Source organism: Panicum hallii, chromosome 9 (assembly GCF_002211085.1).
Source record: "Panicum hallii strain FIL2 chromosome 9, PHallii_v3.1, whole genome shotgun sequence".
Classification (NCBI taxonomy): domain Eukaryota; kingdom Viridiplantae; phylum Streptophyta; class Magnoliopsida; order Poales; family Poaceae; genus Panicum; species Panicum hallii.
The window spans coordinates 62,621,518-62,644,307 of NC_038050.1; the positions used below are offsets into that span (position 1 = coordinate 62,621,518).

Consider the following 22,790-nt stretch of genomic DNA (forward strand, 5'->3'; position numbering starts at 1 on the left):
TTAAAAAAATTTCACCAGTGCAGAGTACACTGTACACACGGTCACGAGCAAAGAAAAGTAAACAAGATTCATCCGGTGCACGGGAGTACCGAGTACGAGCCGTGTGTGCTGCCGCTGCTGACCGGAAGGGAGCCCGAGCCAGTCGCGTTCGCGTCCGGCGTTCCGACGCCAACTCGTCCAGTCGTGCTGCCTGCGTGTGGCCAAATGGCTGATCCCCACGTCGAAGACCGTGGCGCCCTGTCCCATCCGCAGCCCGCCCACGTGGCGCCGGGTCCATTCTTTAGCCATTCCTCCAGGCGCCCCGGTCGCTTTCGGCGTGCTGCTGTCATCTCGGAAGCGTCTGGTCGCTCGCTCGGTCGCTACGAAGCCCCACAGAACAAACAAGGGGTGAAAGGAGGAGGAAAAGAAAGGGAAACGGAACCGTCTTGCGGCTTCCATGCTTGGTTTCCCACGAACAGGGCGCCGATCAGATATCATCGTCATCATGTCGTATAACTCGGTCTATTTGTTATATGGCGCTAAACTTTAACCCTTTACTTTTAATCTTATTTTAGATCTTGAAAAACCAAGTAAAAGAGCTAAAAGTGGAGTACTAAATTTTAGCCTCCATTAGCCTTTTAACCTCTCCAAGATAGATTAAATATGGCTAAAAAGGTACTAAATGATCACAAGACTCTCTCTACCCTCTCCACCCAAGACTCCTACACTAAACTTTAGATAACATTAATTAGGGGTAAATAAGTCTTTTGTATACTTTTGGCTAAATTTTAGCCCTTATATTTAAACAGCGAAAAGGCTAAATTTTAATCCTCCGCTAATCTTTAGCTCTTGAGGTCCAAAGCCACTTTTCAGTGGGGTCCACCTGTCGGTGGGGAGTAAGTCTCCCACCTGCCGCGCCCTTTTCTTCGGACTCGGAAGTTCACGAGGCTGACATGCGGCCCCCGCGCCGCGGGACCCGCACGTCAGCGGGGCGCGGCCCAACGTTCTTTCTAGACGCCACGCAACCCCTCACGCAGAGAGGCGTGTCGCTGGATGTGGTTCCACTGACCCGCGGGGCCCCGTCGGGTCGCGGCCTCCTGTCGCTAGATCCACGGACGTGCGGGTCTGCGGGCACACGTTCGCGAGGGGAGGCCCTCGCCGGGGCTACGCGTCCGCGCTCCGCAGGAGGCCGCCGCGCGGTTCCACTCCGCGTGCGTCGTATAAAGTTGGGCATCTCCTGCTCTGTCCACGCCTTCCTCCCTCACCGGTCACCACCACCACCACCACCTTCACCGTCACCGCCGCAGCACACTCGCGGCCGCAGGCCAGGAGCGCGCGCGCACGAGAGCCGGCGGCAGCCATGTCCGCCCCGAAGCTGGACCGCAACCTGAGCATCCGCGACCGCGTCGAGGACACCCTCCACGCGCACCGCAACGAGCTCGTCGCCCTCCTCTCCAAGTAAGCGCCCGCGCCCCTCCCCCAAGCCCCGAACATCGTCGTCCCTCGCCGCGCTCGCTGGGTTCTGACTGTTTGGCGGTTCTTCTGATGCGTTCGGCGGCAGGTACGTGAACAAGGGGAAGGGCATCCTGCAGCCGCACCACATCCTCGACGCGCTCGACGAGGTCCACGGCTCCGGGGGCGGCGCGCTCGCCGAGGGCCCCTTCCTCGACGTCCTCCGCTCCGCGCAGGTGCGCCGCCGCGCGCATCGCGCGCTCGCTTTTTCCGTGGCGATGTGGACCTTTTTTTTCTTCCATTTTTCTGTCGACCTGTGTTATGCTGAGCTACTTGGCGTCGCGTGCGTGAATTCCCGTCCCGCAGGAGGCGATCGTGCTGCCGCCGTTCGTGGCCATCGCGGTGCGCCCGCGCCCGGGGGTGTGGGAGTACGTCCGCCTCAACGTGCACGAGCTCAGCGTCGAGCAGCTCACCATCCCGGAGTACCTGCGCTTCAAGGAGGAGCTCGTCGACGGCCAGTATGTGCTGCTTCCCACCCCCTGTTCCTGTCCTCTGTTTCACTTTTGCGGGAATTTGTGGCGGTCTTGTTTACTTTAGGGTATTATCCAGTGAGGGGTTTAGCTTTTGTTTTTTCGCGTGAACTAGTAGTGGTCGTGGGTCACTAGTACTTTGTTGCTCGATTTGCTCCCCGCTACCGGTTTATGTTTGGTGAGAGGACGTGGGGCTATTGGCTGTTAATCGAGGTTTCAGAGAAGGGAACATCATGGAATTGACTTGAGTTGGAACAAACAATAAACTGTTTCCTGAATTGCGGGTCACATGATTAGCTTTGTGGAGATGCGCTTGTTGGAGCTCAGTCATGTTGACGCTCCAATTGAGTGGTCAATATGGCAAATCTGTACACCTTTTTTTTTAAGCCAACATATGCTTGAGGACGAAATAAGCTACTACTAACAATTTCCGGACTATATATTTCGTTTCCTAGATTGATGTATGCGATAAGTTGGTAAAAGTAGCTTTCACTTTCCGTGTTGCTCTGTGCTAGAGCCCGGAGTTTTGCTTTTGAGAGATCCCTGATATAGTGAATTTCTTTTTGCACTGTTTTTATGTTCAGCCGTAATGTTCAGTTATCATTTCATTACAAGAGCATCTTAATTCCCCTGGCTATTTTGAGTATTCTTATCAACACAAGTTTGAACGGTACCCAAAATGGCAGGCACAATGATCCCTACATGCTTGAGCTTGACTTTGAGCCATTTAATGTCTCGGTCCCGCGCCCAAATCGGTCATCGTCTATTGGAAATGGTGTGCAATTTCTCAATCGACACCTGTCTTCAATCATGTTCCGCAACAGGGATTGCCTGGAGCCCCTGTTGGATTTCCTCCGTGGCCACCGGCACAAGGGTCATGTAAGTTCTGATACAGATGGAAATCTTGGACAAAGTTTGAACTCATCTTATGTATGTGTTGAATTACTGAAACTCTGAAAGATATACATGCATGGATATAGGTTATGATGCTGAACGATAGGATACAGAGCTTAGGGAGGCTTCAGTCTGTGCTGACTAAAGCTGAGGATTACTTGTCAAAGCTCCCAGCTGACACACCATACTCACAATTTGCTTACAAGTAAGTTTGATCTACCACATTGAGCTGAATGCTAGTTTCCTATAGTACTTAGATGGTAGTAGTTTGGCATTTACTGGTTGTGACTACTCTGCTGGGGCTTCAGTTTCTCAATAAACCCTGCATGGACCAGATGCGGACTATTTTAGCTTTCAATTCGCAATAGGTTTTAGGTTCTCATCTAGAAACCTTTTGGACGAACAGTACTTCAAACAACTTGAGTTTCATGTATGACCGGTCCTTCTAAACAAGCATTTAGTTGCCCTCGTATAAGCATTATATGCTGGTCATTTTGACATACCGTTGATCTGACTTTGCATATGTATCTTTTCTAGAACGATCTACAATTTCTCTTTGATATATAATAAGATCCAATATTTCTAATATGTCACGTTCTAGAAGAACAGTTGGCTCACATGTATATGTTTTTTCCCCTCTTTTGGTAACATTCAGATTTCAAGAATGGGGCCTGGAGAAAGGTTGGGGGGATACAGCTGAACATGTTTTGGAAATGATCCATCTACTTCTGGATATCCTTCAAGCTCCTGATCCATCTACTCTAGAGACATTCTTGGGGAGGATCCCCATGATTTTTAATGTTGTTGTAGTGTCCCCTCATGGATACTTTGGTCAAGCTAATGTATTAGGTTTGCCAGACACAGGAGGACAGGTAAATTAAGGGCGGCAACCGTGGTGTTTGACAGACCAATCTTTTTTCACGACCCTTCACTGTATATATCTCTTGTCATGAGTTTACTTTGCTGGTGTCAGATTGTCTATATCCTGGACCAAGTTCGTGCATTAGAGAACGAGATGGTTCTTCGGTTAAAGAAACAAGGGCTTGATGTTACCCCAAAGATTCTCATTGTAAGTTCAAGTTTAGCATCTGTAGATGGTATATTCTCTCTGTACATGCTGAGTTGCTTTGATCAGCTGTTCCATTCTATTTTTCTTGCGCTCTTGGTATACTGGTACAGTTTTCCTTAACTTTCTTAAAGGAAAAAAACAGCACTTAAATTATTTATTCATTTGCTTTTTATTATGTGGTTAAGGTTACTCGGCTGATACCAGATGCAAAAGGGACATCATGCAATCAGCGGCTTGAGAGAATTAGTGGAACACAGCATACATACATATTACGAGTTCCTTTTAGAAATGAAAATGGTGTATTGAAGAAATGGATATCAAGATTCGATGTCTGGCCATACTTGGAGAGATTCGCTGAGGTGAGTATTATCTGTTCCTTATGGTTCTTACCTCGCAAATAAATCCTGAGATGGTTTCGAACTGTCTTCTTTTAATGAAAAAAGTTCTGAGGGAAAAGTACCTTGTGACTTGCATGACATAGTGTAAATTTGTGAATAATTAGTTAGGATATCCTGTTTGGCACATGTAGAGAGGCAAAGAATGGGGAGCACCACACATCCTAATTGGGGGGGGGGGTGTCATTGATATATATAGCCAATGGGCTTGAGTATACATGGTAGGAAACCAAAATACATGGAAAGCCAATAAATGCAATAAAAGCCTACAACTATACATATCTCTAATACCCGCCTGCAGTCGCAGCGGGAGGATCCCGGACGCAAAAAATGGACCTAAACTCCATGAACAACTGGGAAAGGCAAGCCAAACTCCATGAACAACTGGGAAGGCAAGCCTTTCGTCATGATGTCCGCGAACTGGTGGGAGGATGGAGGACCTGGAACTATCCCAAGGCCACCTTTTCGCGGACGAAGTGAATGTCAATCTCGAAGTGCTTCATGCGACAATGATGGACGGGGTTGGCGGTCATGTAGACCGCACTGATGTTGTCGCAATAGACAACTGTCGCTGAAGCAATGGAGATGTGTAGCTCCTGGAGAAGCTGTCGGATGCAGCAGCACTCGGCGACGGCGTGGGCGACAGCCCTGTACCCAGCCTCAGCACTGGAGCGAGAGACCGTAGTCTGCCGCTTCGAAGACCAAGAGATGAGGTTGTCGTCGAGGTAGACGCAATAGCCGGCGGTGGAACGCCAAGAGTCGGGGCACCCTGCTCAGTCGGTGTTGGAGTATGCCATCAGGGAGGAGGTGGAGCTGATATCGAGGTGCAGTTTGGAGGAGAGTGTGCCCTTCACGTAACGCAGGATGCGCTTGATCAGCGCGAGATGGGGCTCGCGGGGATCATGCATGAAGAAGCACACCTGCTGAACTGCGTATGCCAGGTCTGGGCGTGTCAGCATCAGGTACTGCAGGGTGCTGGCGAGACTCCGATACTTTGAGGGGTTCTCGACTGCGGCGCTGTCTGAGACCGACAGCTTGGCTCGAGTGTCCAATGGTGTCGCCGTGGAGTGACACACGGCCATGTCGGTGCGCTGGAGCAGATCCAGAGCATACTGGCGCTGAGACAGGAAGAGGTCGTCGGCGGAACGCGTGACGGGGATCCCGAGTAAGTGGTGAAGGTCGCCAAGGTCCATCATGGTGAACTCAGAGTGTAGTCGCTCGGTGATGTGCTGGAGGAGGTCCGTCGAGGAATCGGTGAGGATGATGTCGTCGACGTAGAGGAGTAGGTACGTGACACAGTTGCCTCTTTGTATACAAAGAGAAAGGTGTCTGATGCCGAAGCCGTGAAGCCGCGATGCTGTATGAACGTGGCGAAATGTTGGTGCCATGCTCGGGGTGCCTGTTTCAGCCCATATAATGAGCGTTGCAACAGGCAGACGTGGTCAGGGGTGGCGGGGTTGACGAAACCAGGTGGCTGCTGGCAGTTGACGGTCTCCTTCAAGTGGCCATGAAGAAAAGTGTTCTTCACGTCGAGCTGATGGATCGGCCAAGAGTGAGCGGCGGCGATGCTGAGGACGACACATATTGTCGCCGGTTTGACAACCGGACTGAAGGTCTCATCGTAGTCGATGCCGTGCTGCTAGGAGAAGCCGTGGACCACCCAGCGAGCCTTGTGACGAGCGAGGGAGCCGTCTGAGTGGAATTTATGTTTAAAAATCCACTTCCCTAACACGACATTGGCGCCCGAAGGTCGCGGAACAAGGCGCCAGGTGCTGTTGTTGATGAGCGCCTTGTACTCGTCCGTCATGGCGGCCCGCCAGTTCGGGTCACCGAGGCAACTGCAGTAATTTGCCGGAATCGGCGAGATCGACGAATGTGCCGCAGTGAGGCTCATTGGATGAACCTTGCGCAGCGTCACGGTTTGAGACTATGTGACTGGATGGCGAGGTTGTGGCGGCGGAGGTGGTGGAGGCGGCGGCGGAGGTGGCGGAGGCGGCAGCGGGTGCATTGGTCGTCGCAGGCTCAGGAGGTGGGGCTGGGCGGGGCCGTCTGCTGTAGACGTGCTGAAACACCCGCCCAGGAACCGGCAGCACGGGGGGGCTTGCGGCCACTACAGCAGCAAGTCCTACCGGCGCAATAGCATTTCCAGCCTGCACACCAGTAGGGACCGCACGGCCTCCTGGTCCTGCAGTTGCAGATGCAGGAGGGAGGACCGGACCACACAGCAGTATGGCAGGGTCATCGAGGTTGCTGGCTTGATCATCCAGCGGAGGGCGATGTGGTCGCTCGACGTCGCTGGTGGACGGAGCTGCCACTTGGGGAGTTGCCGCTGCAGCAGTGCACGAAGGCACCGGCGTGGCTTGTCCAGTGAGGAGAAAATCCAGGCTGGAGGGGGAACCCTGTGAAATAGAGCCGAACGGAAAACAGGACTCGTCGAGGACAACATGATGAGAAATAATGATCCGTCGGGATGACAGGTTGAGACAGCGGTACCCTTTATGTGATGAGGGGTAACCGAGGAAGACACAGGCTGTAGAGCGAGGTGCTACCTTGTGAGGTGTCATGGTGGTCATGTTGGGATAACACAGGCAGCCGAAAACGCGAAGATGTGTGTAATTAGGTGCACTGTGGTATAGGATGGTGTAGGGAACACGATTCTGAACCGCGGAACATGGACGCCTGTTTAGAAGATATGTGGTCGTAGCGAGAGCTTCGGCCCAATAGGAGGGTGGCATGTGTGCGTGGATCACGGCATATGTTGTTCAAGGTGCGGAGAACCCGTTTGGCCTTGCCATTCTAGGGGGAAGTGTAAGGGCATGAGAGGCATAGATGGATCCCTCGAGAGGAAAAGAAGGTCGTGAGGGCGCGGTTAACGAACTTAGTGCTGTTGTGTGAGGACCTTAAGATGCCGGGGGGGGGGGGGGTGAATAGACTAATCTGCAACTCTAAAACACTTTTCAAACAATCAGGACCAAATGAATCCAGATACTCCGGATATATGTCCGGATACTCCAGACATTGGGTCTGGAATCTTCGGAGATAATGTCCGAAGGTTCCGGGTAAGAATGTTACGACAAGAACAGCTTGGTAAATCAACAAGGAAAGCAGATCTAAAGGATTTGCATGTATCAGGGGTTCCTATAGAGAGATTGAGATTCTTATAGGTTGAAATACACTTGAGACTTGGCAATAAGTAGATCGAGCTCAAACCCTAGAAAGTTAGTTTCACAAGCAAATAACCAAAATAACCAATAAAACAATTAAGAAGCACAGGAGAGAGGTAATTTGTTTTCCGAAGTTTACTCCCAAAGGAGCTACGTCTCCGTTGAGAAAGGATTCAAGAGACGGTGCTTAAGAACCCCTATGCTCCTCTCCCAAGGGTGAGACCAACGTTCAAACTCAAGGCCACTTACTATGTATTCCTCCGAGAGGAATGACGATTACAAACCTCCCGTGGTGCTCACAACTTGCTTGAGCACTCAGAAGCGACGCCTAGCCGTCTAGGAGCTTGAAGCTCTAAGAGTAACAAACTTGAAACCACCGGCTAGACGAGCATGATGTGCTGAAGAGATGGAATGGAGGCTCATTAGCATAAATCTTTGCTCTTGCAACAATCTCACTTGAATCCCCGAAGGAAATCACTTAAGAATGAAGAAAGGGAGAGTGTGAGAGTTCTTCTTTAGCTTGTGGGCGTTTCTGGTCGAAGTGAGCAAGAGAGAGTATGAGTGAAGGGATATGGGGGGTATTTATACCCTATCTCACAAAAAACTAGCCGTTGGCGAAAGGGTACCTGGATACTCCAGGTATATGTCCGGATACTCCGGATATTGAGGTCAGGACACTCCGGACTCGGAGAAATTTACTGATGGGGAACAGTTACCCAGAGACTCCGGGGATGTTTGGATACTCTGTCCGGACATTCCGGTCCAGTACCCGGACACTCCGGGTTCAGCAGGAGATTTCACAACACTCCGGGTTCAGCAGGAGATTTCACAAGAAGGCTGTTTACAGTGGCAGGTTTGATTCTCATGGTTTTTGTTGGTTCTTTTGAGCACAACTACCACGTCAACACCTGTAGATCAAAGTTTCTCTTGATAATACGGTGTTCCTATACTCAATTTTAAAATAAAATCTAATCTTCAAGTAAATTTGAAACATGGCTTTTCATTTCCTTTTTGAGGGGTCAGGCTTCGTAGTACACTTTGCTTATTCACCCTTAACACCTACACACATGCTTGATAACACGATTAAATATACATGTGCTTTGTCATCTAACTGCAAAACCCACTAAGAGGCCTAGATATCTTTCACGTTGTCCGCCCGAATGTTTCTAATAGGGAGGTCGAATTGAGTTTGGACAAAGTTACAGAAGTGGGTTATGTGGGTGTGAACATCGAACTTATGAACCAAAGGAAACATCCAACAATAGTGTGTGAAGGCATCTAGCATAACCAAGTAATACCGATAGCCCGAAATGCTCGTAACAGGAGACGTCCAAACATGGCAATGAACAAGCTCAAAAGGAAGTATTATAGGAAGTAGAACTTGAAAAGGGTAGCCGTACATGTTTCCCTAACTGGCATGAATGACAAAGCTTATGGTTATCTCTATTACAAGTAATAGAAGAATTATTTTGAAGAATGTCTATGGTGGAGTTTCCTGGGTGGCCGAGACGGTGATGCCATATGGTGGAGGTGGTGGTGAGGCTGGCGTGAGTGGTGGTGGTGGCGGCGGCTGGGGTGATGGTGTAGAGGTCGCCGGTGCTATTGCAGCGAAGCATCACGCGTCTGGTCCGGATATCCTTAATAGAGGATATCCTTAATAGAGAAACCGAGTGCGTCAAATTCTATAGAGTAACTGTTGTCACGTGTGAATTGACGAACAGAAAAGAGATTTTGAACTAAGGACGGGACAAGAAGAACGTTATTTAAATGGAAGGTGGACGCACTAGTTTGTAGGTATGAAGTGCCACGACACGAAACGGGAAGATTATGACCATTGCCGACGGTAATGAAAGAATGGGAGGACAGCCATGGCGCGGCTGGATGGTGCAGGGACGCGCTGCGATGGCGCGGCGCGGTGGTGTGGTGGCTGCGCCGCGCTGGGACGCGCAGAGCAGGCATGCGGCAGGGGCGCGCCGCACGGCTGGGTGGGGTGGCTGCGCCTTGCAGGAGCACACGGTGCAGATCAGAATGGAGAGGTTGAAGGCAGCGGAAAAGGAAGGTGATTAGGAATTTCGAACTGGTCTCTTGATACCATGTAGAGGCGCAAATAATGGGGAGCACCACACACCCTAATCAGGGGGGGGGGGTGTCATTGATATATATAGCCAATGGGCTTGAGTATACATGGTAGGGAATCAGTATACATGGAAAGCCAATAAATGGAATAAAAGCCTACAGCTATACATATCTCTGATAGTACATATTGTGAAAAGGACCTGAGAATTCTGAGGAAAGTACCTTCTTTTAATAAGAGTCCTGAGGAAAGTACCTTGTGATTTGCATGATAGATGTAAAGTACTTCCAGTAGAATTACCTTTCGTAAAGTAACTAAAAAAGCGAGGACAAGTTTCTTCTTTACAAACATTGATTCCTCATATGCATAACTTTTATGTGTACCAGTTTTTTAGTCTAACCTGAAATTTGCTATTCTAATATAGTGTTTTTGTTTCCTTTTTGATAGAAAGCTGTAATTCTTTTGTTTTATACAGGACGCTGCTGGTGAAATTGCTGCAGAATTACAGGGGACTCCGGACTTCATAATTGGAAACTACAGTGATGGAAATCTTGTGGCATCGTTGCTGTCTTACAAAATGGGAATTACCCAGGTATGCGTTGCTAATTTTACTTGTGGTATTGCACTTGTTTCTTTACTAATTATATGGGCACATTCCTTGCAGTGCAATATTGCTCATGCTCTGGAAAAGACAAAATATCCAGATTCAGACATATACTGGAAGAAGTTCGATGAGAAGTATCATTTCTCTTGTCAGTTCACCGCTGATATAATCGCTATGAACAATGCTGATTTTATTATCACCAGCACATACCAAGAAATTGCTGGAAGGTTTTCTTCTCTGTCCTGTTAGCCGTTGTAATTGATTTTGTGACTTAAGAAGCATACTGAACCATGCACACACATGCAACTTTTATACTATTCTTTTAAACAAACTAATGTGCTAATGTTAAGATACTGCATTGGTTGTAACCGGGGTAGGATGTGCAAATGTACAATCCGAGCTTTTCATGAATTAATCTTGCATGGGTTCTGATTACATATGGATATCATTTCCTAGAATGTGCTCATACTTATTTTAATCTTTTTTGTTTCTTTCTCAGCAAAAACACTGTTGGACAGTATGAGAGCCACACAGCTTTTACTCTTCCTGGTCTGTACCGTGTTGTCCATGGGATTGATGTCTTTGATCCAAAGTTCAATATAGTCTCTCCTGGAGCGGACATGTCCATATATTTTCCACACACAGAGAAGGCCAAGCGGCTCACTTCTCTTCATGGTTCAATCGAAAGTTTGATTTATGATCCAGAGCAAAATGATGAACACATGTGAGTACTTTATGTTACCTTGGTCCTCTTTTGAGGTTCTTTAATTAAGGAGTTGATGTGTAATTGTGTATGTTTTTTGCAATACATCTCTAATTTGGTCTCTAAATTCATTGCTGATGATATGGTTACTGCTTTGGGTCGTTTTGAGATTTATTTTGCGTTATGATGTATTTGACACGATTTTTATTTGGTGGGATTGTAGATACCGGTGACATGTCTCTCTTTGATTGTTTCTGACGAAGACAATTGTTCCTCTAATTTGCAGTGGGCATCTGGATGACCGATCAAAACCCATTCTCTTCTCCATGGCAAGACTTGACAGAGTGAAGAACATAACAGGTTTGGTTGAAGCATTTGCCAAATGCTCTAAGCTGAGAGAGCTGGTAAACCTTGTTGTCGTTGCTGGGTATAATGATGTAAAGAAGTCCAAGGACAGAGAAGAGATCGCAGAGATAGAGAAGATGCACGAACTTATTAAAAACTACAACTTGTTCGGGCAGTTCCGTTGGATCTCTGCTCAGACAAACAGGGCCCGCAATGGCGAGCTCTATCGCTACATAGCTGATACTCATGGTGCCTTTGTACAGGTAGGTTCTGAACTTTACAACTTGGTGTCTCTACAGATGAAATACGGATGGTTCAGGTGGCTTACATACTGACTTGAAACATATCATGCTAACTGCAGCCAGCCTTTTATGAAGCGTTTGGTCTCACTGTCGTGGAGGCCATGACCTGTGGGCTTCCTACTTTCGCGACACTCCATGGAGGGCCAGCTGAGATTATTGAGCATGGCATCTCAGGCTTCCACATTGACCCGTACCATCCTGATCAGGCTGCTAATCTGATAGCTGATTTCTTCGAACGGTGCAAGCAAGACCCCAACCACTGGGTGAAAGTATCTGAAGCAGGACTTCAGCGCATATATGAAAAGTCAGTCCTGCCAATCCGGTTTAGTCGGCATGAGTGCATGCCTTCCTTTTCACATGGTCTCTTTGTCTGATGTTTGTTTTCGTTCGGGCGTGTACTAGGTACACATGGAAGATTTACTCTGAGAGGCTAATGACATTGGCTGGGGTCTACGGTTTCTGGAAGTACGTGTCGAAGCTCGAGAGGCGGGAAACAAGGCGCTACCTTGAGATGTTCTACATATTGAAGTTCCGCGAGCTGGTATGCTCTGTTCCCAAATCTGTTTGCTCACAATATATAAGATGAAATTGTGTTGCAAAATGTTAGAAATGATATATGCCGTTCCAACAAGATTAGATTCAGTAGAAATCTTCATAAACAGGGCACGCACTTGTAAGATTGATTGGTTTCTGCTTTCCCTGCGTGCAGGTGAAGACGGTGCCGCTTGCAGTTGACCAGGCACAGTAACTGCTCCTCTCCTTCGTAGCTTGCTCGGCTGCTACTACCTAGTACTACAGAACTGAACCTTCTTGGAGGGATGGACGTGCAGTGATTGAGGTGCGGCGGATGATAGCTAATAAAATGACATTTATGCGCCCGTCTGTCTTGTGCTGGACCTGGTTCCTCCGTGACTTTATTGGATGAACATCTTGGTTTATGTACATATTTGATCCGCCTGTAGCGTCAGGCTGCAGGGGTCTGCTGTTTGTGGTCGGTACTGTAGCTCTTACTGTAATACTGTCAAGCTGTTGGCTGCAATTTCTTTACAAGGCAGGCAGGCGCTGGTGAAGTGCGGATAAATACAGCTTGCTCTGTTGACAGTGAAGAAAACATGTTCCTGATAATAGGTTCCATTACACCTGTTCATCACTTCATCAGTTTGTTATCGTTTGGGAAAACTTGCTCTCCAGATAAGATGCCGCCCTCAGTAAATAGTCGCGTCATGCCGGTAATCTCCTTCTGGGGGGGAGAACCAGTCTGGCAGTCTGGCTAGTGACCACCTCCCCGTCGACGGTCGACGTACTTGTCCGACCGCTCGTCGCCTACAGGTTCGTCTTCCTCCACGGCGAAGACCGCCGAGCTTCTTGTCGCCTTCGCGTTTCTGACCATGCCCCCTCCTACTCTCCCAGTCTCCGTGATGCTCTCAATCGCCGGCCTTCGGCCAGGAGCGAGCTCCCCTGTCACCGGCGTCGAGTTCTTCTTCGCTCCGGCCGCCATTACCACCGCCGTAGGTTGTCTCCGCGCTACGAAGGCCGCACCTCCGGCTGCGGGGGCAGGAATTCGCCATTCAGATTCAGGCGACCAAGCCTGACGAGAGAATGAAAGGCGAGTAGTGCAGCGTGAACAAGCCAGTCGAGGCCGTACCTGATCCGCTTGTGGCCGGCGCCGGCCTGCCGGACGGTGCCGACGGAGCGGCCGCGCGGCGTCGCCGTCGGAGGCGGCGAAGAGCGAGGAGAGGTCGGCGTAGAGGCCGACGACACGGCGGAATGTTGTTGTTGAGCTCCCAGAGGAGGCCGACGTTGCGGGAGAGGTCGCCGGGCACCTTGGACTCGTGGCTCTGGCTGATCTTGTTGCTGAGGGCACGGTTCTGGTCCAGCAGGGCAGCAGGCTCTGCACCTGCACGAAGCTCGTCTGGAACGCGTGCAGCACCTTACGTGTCCACGCCGGCCCCCGCGCCACCGCCGCCGCTTCAGGTTGACTGATTTGTTAACGGCTGGGTGCGTCATCGTCGCCGGTAGTCTGCCGCCGTCGTCCGTCCGCCGCCAGGTGCGAAACATGGGATTATTTATAATCACGATCCAAATAACGAGGGTATATGCATGTATTCGGATCGCTATTAATAATCGCGATCCAAGTATTTGCGTATAAGTTTGGTCCGCTCCCGCCTCCGGCCTCGACCTCGCCGTGGCGCCCGCATCGTCTCGCCTCCTCTGTTGCTCGCGCCGCCGACCTCCATCACCAGCGAGCTCTTCACGCTCAAGCCGCCGCCTCTGGTGGGTCTCCCCCGCCGCTCCTTGCACACGGCTCACTACAGGAGGGCGCATGCTCCGCTCGCGCCGCCGCGAAAGCTCCGGTGAATCCGTTGGTGCCACTTCTTCCCCCACCGGCTCCCCTCCAGAATTCGGGCTCGGCATTGCCTCTATCAAGCCACGCCGCCACAGAGCGACGCGGGGGCGAGGCTAGGCCACGCCGCCACGGAGCGACGCGGGGCGGTCGTGCGGACGGCGGGTGCTAGCTCCTCTGGCTCTGGCGTCGCAGGTGATTCGTTTTTAGCAGATCTATCGCGTGATTCTTGCGTTGGGTCGTGATCTGCATATTCATTGGAAAATCGATTCAGGAAAATGAGCATCGGACTATGCTCAGGTTGTCCAAACAAATGCTGCTGAGTAGTAGAATCGATTCAAGAAAATAAATGCAGAAAAGACGGAGACCAATTAGCGCTGTAGTTCAACTTGTTGTCGTTGGAACTTAGCACGGGGCACCGCTGCTGCTCGCCCTCCACCACGGGGCAGAAGGGGAACTTGGCCGTGGCCGCGACCCGCGACGCCCGTGGAGGCCTGAGGGGCCAGCTCCTCTGGTGAGGAGGAAGAACGACGAGAACACGATGAAGACGCGAGGAGGAAGAAGATATGCACTCTGACATGTGGGCCTGAGATAAATGGTGGCTAAAGCATCTATGCCATCCCTTCGAATCCTCCCCACCAAACAAAACACGGGAATGTTGGGGCAAAACTTTAGCGGATCCATGCTGTTGGCACTTCTGCTGATAAGATTTTATTTGCATTATTTTCAGTTGACCTAGTGTGCTAAAGCCATGTTAATGGAGGGCAGCAGGCTAGCAGCCACTGATTTGCATGCCTTCTTGTCCAATATCAATGAGATCATCATTGCCTGTCTCCTGACACCGGAGTTTATATATCAACGAAGGGCATACGACCCAAATCCATCCAATGATCCAAATAGAATAGAGAATTGCGACCTGGTCCCCTGCTTTATTTTTGAAAAATGCCAGTGCACATTGGGCATATCAGTGTTCATTCCTAGGCAGGCTTAGGTGTGGCTATCGCCGGATGTTTACGGCGATCCCATGGACCAAAGATTCAAAAGGAGAAAACAAGAAAACAACTTCACGCTGTGTGGTCTGCTGCAAATGTTTTCTTAATGGTCATCGGGAGAGGGCATCCTCATCTGAATTGCATTAATAAGGTGTGGTGTAACCACGTATCAACGATTTCATTTTTAGGGAAAATAAGGCGAAATCCAACCATGGATAGTTAATTTAGGAAAATCAGGCTACCTACCAAGACAATCACGCTAGGACTGCTGCAAATGTGACGTTCACATAGCCGAAACCCATTCGCGAAGTTTCACGAAAACATAAACGCAAGGCCAGTTCGTCACATGACAGAAATGGGCCATCATACGCTGCCGGCGCCGCCGCACTCCTGAGCCTCTCCGGCACTCTGCCCCGCGGCTGCCGCGGCGTCCACCGCGGCGCGGCAGAGCGGGCACGTCGAGTTCACGCGGAACCACGCCTCGATGCACTCCGCGTGGAACCCGTGCCCGCAGCCCGGCACCAGCCGCACGGCGGCCCCTCGCCGTCCCGGAGCTCCGCCAGGCACACCGCGCAGTCGACCTTCTCGGCGCCGCTGAAGCCCGCCGCGGCCACGCGCACGAACGCCGGGAGCGTCGTGCGAGGCGCGTGGCGTGCTGCCTCCCCCGCCCCGTCCCGGGGTGGGCCGGACGGCGGCGGAGCGGAGGAGGAGGTATCGGCAGCGGCAACTCTGGCGGGGCCGCTTCTGCCTTCGTGCTTCCTGCACTGCCAGACGAAGCGCCAGAAGAGGCAGAGCAGGACGAGGAAGACGCTGACGGCCGCGAGCGCCGACGTGGCGCGGTGGGAGACGGCGGCCCCGTGCGGCGCCGGCGCCGGGGCAGCGCCGCCGCCGGCGTCCATCTTCACGTGCCGGCCGGGCTCCCACCGGCCCCTGGCTAGCTACCCCGCGCGCTGCTGACAAACTAGCGGGTGGTCGACGCCACTACGGTGCGCAAGGGACGAGCTACTTAAGCGCGCGCCGCGTGCGTGTAGGCGTGTACCATACACTAATAACAACCTTCTGCCCTTGTTTCTTTAAGCTGGATAGTCCTAACTGGTCCGCTCTAGTCAGGTTGGTAGGTTCCAATTAGAGACTAAGATATACTAGTACTAGAAGCCTTCCGTCCATATCAGGCGAGATGGAGAGAAGTAGCGGTTTATACAGTACTGATTGCGTCGTCCATGGATGATGCGTGCTCAGAGCTCGCTACTTAGCTTGTTAGTAGTTGGAAGGTAACAATGCTGGCTAATCATGCCTCAATGCCGTTAGGTTGGAATAATCCTTTCATTCCTTTATTTCATCCTTTGCAATTAGCCGCGGTATGCAGCCACGAAGCTAGACTTCCTCGGTTGAGATAATCTTGTGATTTTGTCCATCAATACTCGAAGCGATCTCAAGTTTTGTTGAAGTTATCTGGTATTTAAAACTTTAAATAGAGAGTGTCTTCATTTGAGATTTATCTTGAGGACATGGCCATGTGATTATCAAATTTCGAATTCCTTCCATTTGCCGGTAGAATAAGCTAAATGACGTTTTCAGAAAATGCACGGTAATGTAAACTGATGTCAAATGACCTTGTGAATACAATGCAAACTGCAAACGCCTTGCGCACCATTGAGTAAATTTTCATTTGCAATGCAGAAGTTGAAAACATATCACTATTATTAGGAGAAATTAAACAACGGAATTTTTTCATGTGGTCCCACGTACTAGAAAACAAAGGGAGTCAACTAAGGCATATTGTGTACTGGATATCTCAAAGAAATTCTTGATGTACATATTCCAAAAGTGGAGAGAACAGATGAATCTTGTGAGGCCTTGTTTGCATGGGCCGAAACTCTAGCCCATCCACGTGGATGGGCCGTAGTACATACCTTGCTGTACCCCAACTGACAAGCCGGAGGTCGATGCAACAACATGCTTACTCTGAACTCTGAAGGCCTGAGCTCTTTAAGCGTGTTGAGTGGTGAACACTACCCAGTTGCTTCGTTTAAGCAGACTAGCTTATTAGTCCGTTCTGAAGAAAAAAAAAAGAGGCTGTGCCAGTTTTCAGACTGAAAACTAGCCTCACTACAGTCGATGCTCTTGAACCGTATATAGGATGACCATCCACGTGGACTCCACGCCGTGGAGTGTGCAATCACGCAGAGGGACATGTCGACGGTGACGACGGTGTGAGACCTCGTCGGTGTTGATCTGGTGCAGTGTAGGTTAGTACGGTTTCCCGTCCGGTACAGGCTGTTCGATACTGAATGGACGTGCATTTTAGATACCGGCTGGTAACACCAGCCGGTATTATTAAATGATCTCACATCAAAAAGTAAAGAAAAAAATATTACAAATCTCAGGAAGGTTTGCACACGTGCAACATCGCAAGCCACAGGTCACGCAAAATTTTCACACGTAATTTTTTTAAAAGGATTCAAACCCACAATCTCTGGCCTCGCGTGTAGCTTTCTTACCATCCTATCTATGCATCATATGTGATTAGGTTGGAGATGTTTTGTTTTTGAAGTAACCCGTAGAGGACCATTAAATACCGGGTGGTGTCTTTGACGGGTACCAAATGGCTTACCGGGCCAAAACACCAGCCGGTATTATTAAATGATCTCACATCAAAAAATAAAGAAAAAAATATTACAAATCTCAGGAAGGTTTGCACACGTGCAACATCGCAAGCCACAAGTCACGCAAAATTTTCACACGTAATTTTTTTAAAAGGATTCAAACCCACAATCTCTGGCCTCGCGTGTAGCTTTCTTACCATCCTATCTATGCATCATATGTGATTAGGTTGGAGATGCTTTGTTTTTGAAGTAACCCGTAGAGGACCATTAAATACCGGGTGGTGTCTTTGACGGGTACCAAATGGCTTACCGGGCCAAAACACCAGCCGGTTCTAAAATACGATATTTAATAGCGGCCGGTATCTTGGCCCGGTAAACTCCGGGGCTTTCAAATTTGGACCCGCTACTAAAATGGTTTCGGAGCAACTTTAGTACCGGATTAAAAGTTAACCGGTACTGATTAAATGGACAAAAGCTCATTTTTCAATTTTTTAGATGAAAGCTCATTTTTTTAGCAGTGTGCAGTCGTCTCTATCGTGTGCTTGGCTGTTGACAACTTCACCGTTCTTTCTTTAGTCGAACCGGAAGATACCGTGACATGTCTTTGTGATTTTCTCTGCATAATGGCTCGATCCATCGTCAAGTTATTTCTTTATCGTTTCTAGGGCACGAAAACGAAGAAGGTCAGCTGCATATATAGTACAACACCTCGCGAGTTGTTTTGAGTTATTTAGCTTTCCCTTTCAAAAAAGTTGTCTTATTAGGAGAAGTCGTAATTGAACCTTTCGTCGTCAGGTCATGATCAGTCCTGCCATATGTGATTTGCGAATCTCTCCCTTCCCGGTACAAGATACTAAGTGGCATTTTACCATGTGTGCTGGAAAACTTTTTGAAAGTCGTCGAATCTTTAAACTGGAGGTACGGTGAGAACTGACGTCCATATAAACTCTCTCTGTTTCAAAATATATTAGCCCAAAGAAATACCAACTAAACAGAACTAATTTGATGCATTATATATGTGTTGGTCTGAAACTATATCTCTTAAATTTCTTGCTCGGTCACTTCCTTTGCGATCAGCCAGCCCCCAGCTGCTACTTTTCTTGGGATTTTCAGCAGTTCGATATTACTTTTGATAATCTCATGACATTAGTAACCAGAGTCTTAATCTAATAGCGTTGATTAGTCATTCAGATGTCTCAGTCGAAGTACAGCTGGCAGCAGCTGATTAGCTAGCTTAAGCACGTGGAATTATGTTGATTCCTGATGGAGCTTTAGGTGTTCATTCGGTGGAGTCTCTGACACTGTAGTGGTTGACAATATTTTCTTATAATTAAACTGTTATGGACGATATGGTGACATTTATTGTCGATTTTCTGTGCACATCATGAGTAGTGATTGAGTGGCTCCATCATCCATGGAGTCGTACTTTCAGGCTGTCCTCTATTCCAGCTTCGAATTCTTTTAATCTATCTACACGGCTGCACGTCGCTTTCAACTTATCTAGCGCTTGAATACGCAAAAGTCCTAATTGGATCCCTCTTGCTCAGGATATGCTGGTTTGTTCTTTGATTTTTTTTCAAACATTTTCCTTTCCCTGTAGAAGGTAAGATGCGCCATTTTACAATGCATGCACGGCCAAAGTTTTTAGTTTTGATGTCTGTATCTTTAAGATTTTTTTTGATTGAAGACAATGACATGCATATGTATCTCAACGGGGGAGGAAAGCCAGCCAACGTTGAACCTAATAAGGTGAAATTAGCGCATCGTCATTTACGTTATCTAGCCTTCTTTTGCGAGTAAATTAAATTTCCTAGCATTTGAATAGGCAAAAGTCTTATTTGAACCGTCCTTTTGTTATCAGGACATGATTAGTTTGTAGTATTTGATTTCCAAATCTACGTTCTCAAGTTTGGCTATGGGAATTGGCAACTAGTATACTCTTAACTGTTATCTTAAAGGCGCCTCCATGTAACAATGCCACCCGTCACCTGGTTGGTTTGGAATCCCCTGCATTTTCCTGCCACCTCTAGCTATTCTCTTGCAATCCGTCAGCTCCCAGCTGCTACTTTTGTTGGGATTTTCAGCAGCTTGATATTTGAATGATTTACATTTACTAACCTGATAATAACATATAATATCCAATCTAAGTCCTAATGTAATATTATCCTGATTAGCCAGCCTGATGTCCCAGCCGAAGCACATGACAACAAAGCTCACAGTTCACTAGCCCAAGCACGTGAAATAATGTTGATTCCTGATGGAGCATTAGATGTTGACTGGGTGTCAGGGTGTAGTCTCGTCGTCTTTGTGGCGGCTGACTGTACTTTTTAAGTAGAGACGAAAGATGCCTTGACATTAGTTTCTTTTCTCTGCACATTCTGACTGGTTCCATTATCTAAGGAATCATACTTTCAGGCTTTTTTCTGTCCCAGGTTCAAGTTAGTTCTTTTAGTTTATCTGCGCGCGGCACGAAAGTCAGAGAGAAGACCTGCAATGCACGACGCTATCAAGTTTATCAAGCACTCTTATATACCTAACGACTTCATAGAGAAAGTTCATACAAGCATTTAACCATACATATTTCCTCAAAAGTTCATTCACTCGATAGAGGACAGGACTAGGCATATGAATTGTGGCCAGTGGCCACATTTGTTCTGACAACATTTATGAAATGTTAATTTTGTGTTCAATATCTTTATATGACATTGAAGGATTGAATTCGTTTATTTGTTATGAGATTGGTTCGCATTCATTTCTCTTTTTTAAGAACATGTACGTAGTGGGGTGGGTGGGTGGACGAGTCCTCTCTGCAGTAAGTTACTGCAGAGGGACTCGTATCTCGTCAGGTGGGTTCAATCGCAGGGACTCGTATTCAGTAAGTTACTGCAGTAAGTTACTAACGGTAGAGGAACTGTTTCCGCGGTGGAGTGTGTGTACGCGTGGGGTGTAGGGTGTGGGCGGGGGCCGGGGAGGGAGGTTGATTGTGCTGCGCCAACATGAAATAACAGCAAGAGATTCTCCTAAATTCCTGCACCGCTCCAAATGGTCGTAAACTCAGACGTTCACCGACACAAGAATGATGATCGTCCAATAGGTTGCTATATATTTCACCATAAATCTGCATGGTCATAAACTCATGTGTCATAATCGACAACAATGGGTAATGTTTCTAGCATGGCATAACACCACATGTACATACAGAAAAAGACAATAGGATCGTAACATAACGTACTCCAATGGAATTGGAGATAGTAACCACGCATGCATAATCTTTTCCAAGTCGAAGTGACCAAGGAAAAGGTGAGGAGAAAAATAGTATGATGTGAAAATTTCAACCAACGCGTGTGTATTGATCTGCCCATGCTACACTGCTCTCGCAGGCTCAGTACTCAGCTTTGCACCGCAACCATCACCTGCGACGAGCCAGCCTTGCACGCCGGCACCGCGTCCGGCTGGCCGACGGCCGCGGCGCGGCAGACCGGGCACGTGGAGTTGGCCCTGAACCACTGGTCGATGCACTCGACGTGGAACCGGTGGCCGCACACGGGGAGCAGCCGGCCCCGCTCCCCGTCCTTCATCTCCGCGAGGCACACCGTGCACTCGACGACCGCCGCGCCGCCGCCGCCATGCACGAACACCGGCAGCGCCGCGAGGTCCTTCTGCCTGAGCGCCGCCGCCGCCGCCTTGCCCCCGGCGATGGGCAGCATGTCCTGCGGCCGCGCGGACACCGTGAGCCTGTACAGCCGCCAGAAGCATACAACGAGGAAGGCGCTCAGGCCGAGCGCCGCTAGCGCGGCGTACAGGTCGAACCTGAGGTCCCTGTCCAGCAACGACGAGGACGACGACGACGAAGGCTCCATTCCAGGGGGTTCAGAGCTCGATCGAGGGCGCCTTCCTAGCTGCGCGCGGGTGGTTAATAAACAAACCTAGCTCGCGTCGAGAAACCGCGACGCGTGTGCTGGAGTTCGAGCAGTGGCGGTGTTTGCATCTGCTCGACGGCGTGAGCAGATATATATAAGCGTAAGCACGACGCTCCGATCCGCTGCTAGCTGTCCCCTCAAATATCTTACAATTTCTCTTTGCCTCGCGAGCTGAAAAAGATATGTTATCTTGACTTGGTGTGATTTGACGAGAGTGCAGGGCTCCGAGCATATTCGGCATATGGAGACATGCGACGACAAGAAAATTGGCAGACAAGGAGAATTTTAAAACAAGGCGAGGATCGGCGTTGGGGTCGCGCGGATCCTCGGTGGTGGGAGGAGGGTATTCGAGCTGTCAGAGTTCCTGTAATTGAGAGCAGATAAAAATATCTTCAGCAGATAGATATCCTAATACTACTTTTATATATTATTGAAAAATATACTTTTACAGTTTCCCAATAACCTTATCCTAACACAAGTAACGTATCGGAAGAGCCGAAATTCTCCTTTTATTTGAGAGAAGTTGGGATGAAATATTGAGACAACCTAATAACTATTAGGGAAAGAGAGAGATTTTAGGAAAATGCTGGAGTATATCTTCTTCCTAATATTGTCAGTTTATTAAGAAAAGGAAGACGGCTGGAGATGCTCTAAGAGTAGCAAGTGAAAGATTAGCACAGTTAATCAACTGGCGTCGTTACTTCAACTTGTGTTCTTATGGGCTAGAATTATAAGAGACATAGGTATCAGATATGTTCACGGATAAAATTAGGACATACATCTAATAAAAACTACTTATCTTTCTCTCTGGTTGTTCCGCTTGTAACACAATAACCACAGATACACTGTAATTTCCATATATTGCGAATTGCGATAAACCTTGGCGCTCTTTTTTTTTTGAGAATTTATAGGATTTATCGCTTATGAGGACCAACATGCAGGCTCCAAAGAGAGTTTCTAACTTGTGATGGTAAGATAGTAAACATATTTTATGGATAATCAACAATACTTTAATGACATGCTTAACTAATGGCATCTGTTAGACATGAATACATGATACCTAATAGTGCAATTATGTAACTCGACCTGCATAATTAATTCTGCCGCTTTGTCACTACTAGTACAATAGATAATCTACTTTTTTTTATCAAATCATGATGCGTGGGACAGATTGCGGAATAATGTTGTAAAAGTTCCATTGGTACAAACAATCATAGGAAATATATGAAGAAGTTGAGAGGCTACACTACTGGAAAATGCGACAAAACAGAGAGCTAGTACTAGATAAGCATGATCTTGTACCTATTATGTAAACAAGCAACAACTAATTTATCCCTTAGCAAGGTGTACCTTGATTGTTAAGAAACATATCTACCAAGGGATCTGTGTAAAACTAATAAATCGCCTTATATTTCAG

At 48.5% G+C, this 22,790-nt stretch overlaps 3 protein-coding genes and 1 pseudogene across 3 annotated transcripts; 1 reads left to right on the forward strand and 3 right to left on the reverse strand.

Moving 5' to 3' along the window:
- The first annotated feature begins 1,139 nt into the window (after positions 1–1,139).
- Positions 1,140–12,652, forward strand: LOC112874627 (sucrose synthase 4). The gene is made up of 15 exons (XM_025938062.1): positions 1,140–1,437; positions 1,541–1,667; positions 1,798–1,949; positions 2,648–2,840; positions 2,942–3,060; positions 3,511–3,727; positions 3,829–3,924; positions 4,110–4,283; positions 10,033–10,149; positions 10,222–10,388; positions 10,661–10,885; positions 11,151–11,472; positions 11,571–11,815; positions 11,914–12,052; positions 12,221–12,652. The coding sequence occupies exons 1-15, from the start codon at positions 1,340–1,342 to the stop codon at positions 12,257–12,259; spliced, it is 2,430 nt and encodes an 809-aa protein (XP_025793847.1). The 5' UTR covers positions 1,140–1,339; the 3' UTR covers positions 12,260–12,652.
- Positions 12,653–13,035: 383 nt separating this feature from the next.
- LOC112873313 lies at positions 13,036–14,435 on the reverse strand (annotated as a pseudogene).
- Positions 14,436–15,311: 876 nt separating this feature from the next.
- On the reverse strand, positions 15,312–15,746 carry LOC112873314. The gene has a single exon (XM_025936303.1). It carries the CDS (start codon positions 15,744–15,746, stop codon positions 15,312–15,314), a length of 435 nt encoding a protein of 144 aa, XP_025792088.1.
- Positions 15,747–20,553: 4,807 nt separating this feature from the next.
- On the reverse strand, positions 20,554–21,415 carry LOC112878250 (RING-H2 finger protein ATL74-like). Its single transcript, XM_025942693.1, has one exon. The coding sequence runs from the start codon at positions 21,311–21,313 to the stop codon at positions 20,843–20,845; it is 471 nt and encodes a 156-aa protein (XP_025798478.1). The 5' UTR covers positions 21,314–21,415; the 3' UTR covers positions 20,554–20,842.
- Between the last annotated feature and the right edge of the window lie 1,375 nt (positions 21,416–22,790).